At 38.6% G+C, this 10,204-nt stretch overlaps 1 protein-coding gene across 1 annotated transcript; it reads right to left on the bottom strand.

Moving 5' to 3' along the window:
• Positions 1–2,256: 2,256 nt before the first annotated feature.
• LOC118758557 (gamma-secretase subunit PEN-2-like) lies at positions 2,257–8,527 on the bottom strand. The gene is given in 3 exon segments (XM_036494267.1): positions 2,257–2,431; positions 2,433–2,518; positions 8,477–8,527. Coding segments are annotated over 3 exon segments (312 nt in total).
• Between the last annotated feature and the right edge of the window lie 1,677 nt (positions 8,528–10,204).

The raw sequence follows: 10,204 nt of genomic DNA, 5'->3' as shown, positions 1-10,204 counted from the left end.
ACCTAGATGCTTGGAAAGTCTCTTACTACTTTCCTAGGTGCTTTAACAGGAAGCTGGATCATAAACAGAGCAGGCAAAGCTCAAATAATCTCTTCACTATGGGATGCCTGTACTACAAGCCGTGTTTTAACCTGTTTTGCCACAATCCCGTTCCCCAGTTTACAGAAAGTTAACTGGTACATTTTATTTAGTAGAGAATTTTTAGGTGTTTTTACTGTTTTGAGAAATTATCCAGGTTTTCAAATAAATTCTGATTTCAATTTTGGTTTTGACTACACTTTAGATCATGGATGGTAGCCAAGAGTTTCAAGGTGAGAATTTCTAGGGCAGTGATGGCTAGGTTTACTGTACCAGAAATAAGACTAAGGTAATGCTAAAAAAATAAGGATTACATTTAAATTTATTCATTTGAGAGACTAAGTGATGGAAAGACACAGAGGGAGATCTTTATTCTGTTGGTTCATCTCTAAATCCCTACAATAGTTGGGGCTGGACCAAACCAAATTTAGGAGCTAGGAAGCCAATCTGAAGCCCAGTTACTTCAATCATCATTTGCTGCCTACCGAAGTGCACATTAGCAGGGAAATATAATTGGTAGCAGAGCAAGGACTCAATCCCAGGCACTCCTCAATGGAATGCGGTATCATGAAGTATGGTAGCCTCATTCTGCCCAGCTAAAGATTCTTTTTTATAACTGCTTCACTTTCTATTTCTGTGTAGACTGATTTTGGGAGAAACAAGGTATATACTTTCTGTATGATTCTAGCCCCAACATAAACTGAAAAAAAAAAAAAACTTTAAATGGTTAATAAGTATGTGTTCAACCAGTAGTTACAACAAAGTGAAGAATCTTTTTCTTGAGATACATTGAAAATAACACTAATAATTAAATTTGCTTATATGGCACTTATGATTTTTCAAATGCTTTCTAACTACTTCATTTGTAAATTAGGTTCATTTAATAATGAACAAAACAGATGAGAAATAGGGACACATAGTTTCTTTAAACAGCAATCAGTTGATGAACATTTGGGTTGGTTCCATATCTTTTCTATTGTGAATTGAACTAAAATAAACATTAGTGCACAATCAGTGCCCTTGCATACTGATTTTATTTTGTTTGGGTAAATTCCCAAGAGTGTAATGGCTGGGTTACATGGTGTATTGATTTTCAGATTATTGAGGAATCTCCATATTGTTTCCCATAATTGTACTTATTAACATTCATGTCAACAATGTATTAACAAATGTTTGCCCCCCATCCTCACCAGCATTTACTGTTTTTGATTTTCAGATGAGGTATTCTAACGGGGATGAGGTGAAAGCTCATTGTGGCTTTTGCTTCCCTTTCCCTGATGGATTGTAATTCTGTGCATTTTTTCATGTGTCTATGGGCCATTTGTATTTCATCTTTTGAAAAGTACCTGTTCATGTCCTTTGTCCATTTCTTAACTGGATTGTTTCTGTCGAGCTCATCATAGATCCTAAATATTAATCCTCTATTAGCTGCATAGTTTTCATATATTCGCCCAGTCTGTTGGTTGTCTTTTGACTTTATTGATGGTTTCCGTTGCAGTGCAGAAACCTCTTCAACTTGATCTAATCCCGCTTGTCTATTTTTGCTTTAATTCCCGGTGCTTTCAGGACCTTTCCAAAAAGTATTTGCCTATGCGTTTATCAAGCAGTTTTCTGATTTTTTTTTGATCTTTACAATTTTATTTTTATTGGAAAGTCAGACATACAGAGAAGAGGAGAGACGGGAAAATCTTCCATCCACTGATTCACTCTCCAAGTGGCAGCAAGAGCTGGAGGTAAGCCAATCTGAAGCCAGGAGCCAGGAACTTCCTCTGGGTCTCCCACGCTGGTGCAGGGACCCAAGGCCTTGGGCCGACCTTGACTGCTTTCTCAGACCACAAGCAGGGAGCTGGATGGGAGTGGAGTAGCTGGGGCACGAAACAGCACCCAAATGGGATGTTAGTGTGTGCAGGTGTAGGGTTAGCCTGTTGATCCCATGGCCCTGGCCCCCATATTTTAAAATATTAATAACCATTTTATGCTTCACCCTCAAAGATGGCAGGGAGTTAACAGGGAAGACTGGGGTCTTTTATTGGGAAATAAGGGCAGGGTGTCAAAACATAACAAGGGAGAGTGAAGCAAGTGTTGGTGCTGGAGCTGCGCTGAGAGAGCAGCTCATCGTGGAAGACTAAGCAGGTGTCTAGCAGGTGCCCAGCAGGTGCCCAGCCTGCACAGGAGCCGTCAGGGCGTGCCCAGGGGAATGGTGAAGGAGAGGTAGTCCTCAAGGACGCCCCAGCGGGGCAGGTAGATTTGGAAGATAGTGATCCAGATGGTGAGCGCGATTACAGAAGAGGAAGCCCATGCCTGAACGCAGACATAGCCTTTGATCTGGCTCTACTTGGTGTAGGCCGGAACAAGGCAGGAAAGCGAACCCTCCCTGGTAGCACTTCCGGCATAGGTTCAACTTCTCCGCATTGGATAACCACTCCGCTCCTTGTTCACCCTTGAGTTTGGGGCCCAGTCTTCTCGAATGTCAGGGCAGGGCAGGGTTGGGGAGGGAGGGCAGAACTCAAGCCTGAATCCTTTAAGTGGCAGACACCAGGAGCACGAAGAAGAGAGTGGACGTTTGCTGATGTTTTTCTTTAGTAATTTGATGATATCATGTCGTATACTTAGACTCTTGATTCATTTTGAGTTAATTTTTTGTATAACATGTAAGGTAGGGGTCTTGTTTCAAACTCCTGCATATGTAGATACCATTTTCCCCAACACCAACTGTTGGAAAGACTATTCTTTCTCTAAGGTTTGAATTTAGGTAATTTGTCAAGGATTAGTTGGCTGTAGATTTGTGGATTAATTTCGAGTTTCCATTCTGTTCTTTTGGTCTACTTGTCTACTTTTGTGACAATACTAGACTGTGTTCATTATAATTGTTCTGCAGTGTATCTTAAAGGCTGGTATTGTGATGCAATTTTTTTGTTTAAAATTTTGAATATGTTTATAAATATTTATCTTTATATAATATATATTATAATGTGTATAATATATTATAAATATTTGTATGTTACACATAATAAATACATGGTATGTAATAATAATTAATAAGATATACATATAATTTAAAAAATAATGGTTTAAAATTTTGTTATTTGGAATATCTTGTGTTTCTATATGAATTTTAACATCTTTTTTCTAGATCTTAGATGAATGTCAATGGTATTTTGATTGGGATTGGTTTGAATCTGTAAATTGCTTTTGGTAGTAAGGACATTTTAAATGGTGTTAATTCTTCCAATTCTATAGTATGGAAGATTTTCCCCATTTGTGGTGTCTTCCTTTTTTTTTTAAAGATTTATTTATTTTATTACAAAGTCAGACATACAGAGAGGAGGAGAGACAGAGAGGAAGATCCTCCGTCCGTTGATTCACTCCCCAAGTGAGCCGCAATGGCCGGTGCTGTGCCGATCCGATGCCGGGAGCCAGGAACCTCCTGCGAGTCTCCCACGCAGGTGCAGGGTCCCAAGGCTTTGGGCCGTCCTTGACTGCTTTTGCAGGCCACAAGCAGGGAGCTGGATGGGAAGTGGAGCTGCCGGGATTAGAACTGGCACCCATATGGGATCCCGGGGCGTTCAAGGTGAGGACTTTGGCCACTAGGCCATGGCGCCGGGCCCAAGTCTTCCATTTCTTTTCATAATTTTTTATTTTATTGCAGATAATTCTCACCTCCTTAAATTTATCCCAAGATATTTAAGTGGTTTTGGTTTTTTTTTGGTAGCCATTGTGAATGGGACTGATACTACACATTATTTTTCAGCCATGACATTGTGCAAAGATTAATTTTTATGTGTAAATTTTATGTTCTGATACTTTGTGAAATTATATAATTAGTTCCAATACTCTATTAGCACACAATACTTAAATTGCTGTGGACTTAAACCTAGTTATTGCACCAGTCATATAGTATAGTCAGCTAAGCCACGACTGTCCATGCTGAGATACCATCTGGGTGCTGGTTCAAGTCCCAACTGCTCCTAATCTAATTTATCCACCTGCCAATAGCCTGGAAAATGCAGTGGAACGTGGTCCAAATGTTTGGACCCATATACCCAAGTAAGAGACCTGAATGAAGCTCCTGGATCAATTTCAGGCTGTCCATCCCCAGAAGCTGCAGCCATCTGTGGAGTGGAAAAGTGGATGGAAGGTTTTGTCTGTCTGTCTCTCTTCTCTGCCTCTCTCTCCCTTTTCCTCTGAAATTCTGGCTTTCAAAAATAATGCACAAATATTTTCTTAAGTAAAAAAAACTAGTTATTTCAGGTGAAGGTCCATAAAGTCTAGTAGTCACGCCACATTCTTTGAATTAGGCCTCATTCACAATATAATTGGCAGAATGTAATCAGTTAGCCTTTGCTTGACTGATTCAAAATTCACAATGGAGATTTGAATTTTATCAGGTGAAATGTAATGGTGATAAATCATTTTTCATACTGGTAGACTTTTTACAGTACACTTAAACATCATCTGCTATAGATATCTTTTAGAGAAATAGGAATGTGAAAAATATACTGGTGGACACCTGTTAGTTTTTTTGTCCTTAAACAAGCAATATTCAGCAAGAATTTTAAGAAGTAGCATTCCAGTAACAAGTTATGAAAGTTGCAAAAGAAGTAATTACATGAGATAGCTTCTGAGAGATTATTGTTTTTGTAAACTTAAGCTTTTAGATGACTCTTGTATAAAATATATCCCAATTTGATCTAACTTGGCTGTGGTTTTTAATGCCATATACAAACAAAAATTTAGGCTAAAAGTGAATGATTGTAAGTTACAAATGGCATAATGGGAAAGCACAGTCAACATACTGAAATGTTTTTGCTTATTTATACCAAACAGTTATAGAAATTATATAGATGTAGTATGTAATGACTGTAAATTATACACCTTCTGTAATAGTTCTATTTAGTAACTTTTATCCTCTACTATGAATAAATCTTTTTCCAGAAATGGGATGGAAGTTTAAAAAAGAACCAAAAAGTTCATATTGCCACAAATTAGATAGTTGTGTATATAGATCACTCTCCCTTTATTTTGAGGAAATATACATACCTTCCATTTTGTACCAGTAGAGGATATTTGTGTGTTTCACTTTCTTTTTGTAGTCTTTCATCATTCTTGATAATATGGCTTATATTATTGCTATTTTCAGCAGCTGCACATCAAATCTTTTCCCTTTAATTCCTCTCCATTAATATTGACATAGAAAGCTGGTGGGAAAAACAGCTGTGATATTAAATAAAATTGAGATGTTTTGTTATAACTTTTAAATGCTGTTTGATCTTCGAAATTGTGAAAGGACATTTAAAAATATACAAGAATGGTAAAGTATTTTCTGATACTTTGCATCTTTTTTGGAAAAATATATATTTTCCATGCAAATTATTTTTCTAAAGTAACTTTTGAAAGGATTAAAAAGAAATGTGCACTATTTTCAGACCTCCATTACAGGAAAATGGAAGAACTGCTGAAAAACTTGACAACATGCTTTTTTCTAGTCATGAATCTAGACTCTCCATGAATGCATTTTGCATGGGAAACAGGAAGACTTATGTCTGTGCTATTACCTAAGCATTTTGACACAGTGAATTGGAAAGTTGACAAATACTTAGTAAATTTTGCAATAAAGAAAATTGCAATCAGTGTAGGTAGATAAAAAATATGAACAAAAACACACAGCTATCCAAACATTTTTGAAAGTACAAGTTTATTTAGCCTTTACTACCTTAAAATGCTAAAGTTCTTTTATCTGTTTTTCTAAGTTCTATTTGCAGAATCAAAATGAGGATGATGAAAGTATGAAGATTTTAAGAAAGATGCATTGCATTTTCAAAAAGAAATTTAATGACAAAGTAAAAACCTCCTTGTTTCATACTTCTTTCCTGATAGTACAATGGATATGTTTTCACTCGGGTAGTATGATCATCAAAGAAGTCTAGATTTTAATGAAATGGGTGTCTCAGGGCTTCAAAAACAGGTAAAAATTATCTCCATTTTTTTGTGTCATACTTCAAAATCCAAGCAGCTCCTCTACTTTGTGGAGTTTGATATCTTAACATTGTACATCACATACTTTCAAAGCCATTGCATATTTCATTTACTAAACTTCCTGGAACATGAGTAGGGTATATAAATTGTAAAATAATCTAAAGACAGTAGTTACCAGTATTAACATGGATGGATAATTTATAATTTTCTATTAGTATTATTGAACACAATATTTCAAGCAACTGAAGGACAAGGGAAAACAAGTCAATGGGTGTGGACTGTAGCAAGACTATGGATAAGAAAGCCTTGACCCACCTTTAGGAGGGAGAGAGGCACTTTATCTCCAAAGAAAATTTATCATTTTGTGTCAAAAGCATTTCTAGATGCCATCTTTTTTTTTAGTTCTGCATTTATTGAATGGGAAAAATAGAAATTGTAGTCATGGTCCACTTCTGTAACCTGTGTGATAGTGGACAAATGTCACTGATTTTTCTTACCTATAAATGAAGATTAGTTTAGGATCTCTTTAGCCCTTTCCAGTTTTAAACATACAGGAATCTAGAAGAATTAAAAGAAACAGTTTTGAGCAGCTCTGTCCCCATATGACCCTGGAATAACGCTTTAGAAACAGCAGTATCTAGGATTTCAGAATCCTAGATACATTTATGAGGAGGAGGAAACATCTATTAATCACTTTCAAATGTTAGATAAATCTATCCCCAGGAAGATTTTCCAGGACATTCATTGTCCGCAGACTTTCTTTTTAAAAATATTTTTATTTAAGTAAATAAATAAATAAAAGTCTTATATACAGAGGAGGAAAAACAAAAAGAAAAATCTTCCATCTGACGATTCATTCCCCAAGTGGTCGCAATGGCTGGAGCTAAGTCTACCCAAAGCCAGGAGCAGGAGCTTCTTCTGGGTCTCCCACATGGGTGCAGCAACCTAAGACTTTGACTGTCCTGAACTGCATTCCCAGGCCACAAGCAGGGAGCTGGATGGGAAGCAGAGCTGGGATTAGAACTGGTGCCCATATGGGATCCTGGTGTGTTCAAGGAGAGGTTTGTAGCTGGTAGTCTATGGCACCAGGCCCCAGACTTTTTTTTTTTTTGCAATAACATTTGATTTTATTTTTCTATCAATGGAGTTCTGATTGTATTTTTATTTCTATTTCATTTCTTGACCTGCTTATCAAATATAGTGTTTTCTTTCTTCCTTTATCTTTTCTTTCTTTTTTCCTTTTTCCTTTTCCTTTTCCTCTCCTTTCCTTGTTTACATAGCTGAGAGGGATGCATGACCATGTGGGCCTCTGTTTAGGGCAAGGAGGGTCAAGTATGGTGAATAGTGGGTGGGAAACATATTTCAGGGTTTTTTTTCTCCTATGTCTGCAGTGGAAGAGAGGGAGAAAGCCACTCGTTGTTGAACTACGTTAGTACCCAGGGATAAGGGACAGTCCTTTGATGCCCTAAGTAACCCTGATGTGGGAAAGAATGTTCCAAGGTTGTTACTTGAGTGATTTTGATAGTTCTGAGTCATTGTGGGTGTAATTGCTCCAGGGTTGAGGAAATCCAAGGTCTATTGACAAAGTCCACTTAGTATATTCACCAACCCAAAAACATGTTGTAAAGCTTGTCCAGGAGAATTGTCCAACATGTTCTGCTTTCCATCCTCTGACAGGGCACTTTGACATCCCCTACAGGTCTAGATGAGCTGGCTGTCATGTCTACCATGTGCATCTGGGCATGCTGTTCACTGCACAGGCATCAGCAACTGAGGAGGCCCAGTCCTGATACATGCACTCCCAGGTCAGACTACACAACCTGTGATTTTCCCTTTGGCCAGGATCTGAGTCTAGTGGTCCAGATGGTGAGTCTCCCAAGAAATGTTATCTAGGGTGACCTCAGACTTGACTCCATGTGGGCCAGCTAGTGCAGGGTCATGTTTGTTCTGTCAACTACATCAGACAATGCACATACCAGTGGATGCAGCGTTGTCAGTTCTGCTTAAGCCCCATATCCCACAGGAATTCATTCTCACACAAACCAATGGGTGTTGTGGTCCAGGCCAGCCAGCCCAGTGCAGACCTGGTCCTCATGTATACCAGCTGTTGCTGTGGGCTACTTGGCGTGACCCTCAATAACCCCGACCTTGCCCATCCCCAGTCCTGATTTTGCATGTACCAACCTTTGCTGTGGCCTAGCCTTGCCCAAACCACATTATACCTGACTCTCATGGACACCCGCAGGTGCTGCTGCCTTGTCCAGGCTGGCCTGCCACTAACCCTAGTCTTGGAATCATCAGTATTCAGTACAGCTTAGCAGGGTAGTTTCCACAGTTCCCCTGCCAGATGTGTTCCCAGACCTGGATTTGCACCTGCCAGAACGTACTGCAGTCCAGTCTTTACCCCACTTCTGACACTTACCAGGTGGTGGGCTAGCCTGATTGGCCCATACCCATTCTGGCTCTTGTGCATGCTAGTATGAGCAGCATCCTAGCCCAGCCTGGCCTGCCCCCAGACTGGCCCAACCCCTGTCTCTTCTCTCATGCTCACCAGTGGAAGCAGCAGCATTGCAGTGGAGTCCCCGAAATTCCCCTCTCCCATCCCCAAGTCTTGTGTGTGCCAGCAGGGGCTGCAGCCCAGTACGAGATGTCCTGCTTCTAGTCTCAGTGTTTATGGGCAAGTGCAACAACCTGGCTTAACCAACCCTGCCCGAGTCTCGGCTCTCACCAGCGGGTCTTCTGCTTGCTTTTAAGTAGTTATTCATTTTCCCCTTTGTGTTCCATCTCTGTAGTCTGCATACTATGGTGCTTATTTTTGTACTTGCTATCTTAACTAATAGTTCCTTGAGTCTAGAACTGCATTTCATTGTTGTATCCATCTTTCTAATTTTATTCCATATTTAAACTACCAAATGTTGTCAGATTAAATGTTTTTGTTTATAAATGCTGTTTTGCTGAACACACATTCTTACCTTATCTGTTGAAATAAGTTGTTTGTGGAGACATAACTTCTTCATGCCACAACCAATGGTTAGCTGAAGATGCTAATTCGTAGTGCTCTGCATCCAAACTTGAATTTTTTTCCTCACGGATAGGCTAACACTTTCGTAGAGTAATGAGAATGTCAATAAGACTTAAAGTCAGAATTTGGTTCATTGCTTGGTAAAATTTTGCCAAATTTTATTTTGAACTGTGTGTATTATTTCTTCTGTTACAGTTGATATACTTGCTTTCCCTAGGAAACAAAGTTTGATTGCGGATTTTGAATGTTTAGTGTTTGAGTATTATTAATCTTTTTAAAAAATAAATCATTTCAATTGCAATTAGGATTGACAAAGACAATATGAAAAGCAGAATTTTGTCACTGTTTATCTAGGCTCCATGGTGACTTCCACAACTCTTTTTTTGTCTTTGACTTTTTTTTTTCACTACTTGTAGGCTATCAGTGTTCTTGGAAGTCCCAGTATCTCTCATTCCAGCACAGATTCTTGCTTTAATATTCATTGCATACCTGCTGCTTTGGACATTAGTTTTATTCCATTTAATTGTATCCCTGTTGCATGCCTCACACCAAATAATTTGCAAATAATTTGCAAGTTTCTCAATCGCCTATTCTAATCTCATGTTAGTTCATTTCTTTCATCTCCATTTCCAACCTTGGTGATGGGTTTGAGATTATTATATAATAGAAATTTGAACTATATTCCAGTTAATATTTCTTCTTTCACTTCCCCCCTTTATTGGCATATTTTTAAAATTTTGTTTAATGACACAATTTCATAGGCTGTGGGATTCCCCCAACCCTTTGCCAGACCCTCCCCCCATATTGAATTCCTACAATATGTTACAGTAGTACAGTTCATATCCAGTCATGATTCCTTCATTGTGGGAATGGACCATGCAGAGTTCAGCACCTTATTGTCCAGATAAATTCAACAGTTTCACTGGGAGACCATCCTTGATCTGAAAGTATAGCTGGCAGAATATCATCCCCTCCAATGAAAAGACACTACACAACTTCAACAATTTACGATATCATGAAGTTGACATGGTTTTGAGTGACCAATATGTTAGAAAATGCAAGTTCTTAACCACATCCTGTAACTACTTCCTTGGCATCTCAATTTTAGTTTATACACAGTCGACTGCT

The sequence above is a fragment of the Ochotona princeps genome, chromosome 2 (assembly GCF_030435755.1).
Source record: "Ochotona princeps isolate mOchPri1 chromosome 2, mOchPri1.hap1, whole genome shotgun sequence".
NCBI lineage: Eukaryota > Metazoa > Chordata > Mammalia > Lagomorpha > Ochotonidae > Ochotona > Ochotona princeps.
Note: the sequence above shows the minus strand (reverse complement) of the source record. Positions and strands in the feature narration are given on the sequence as shown.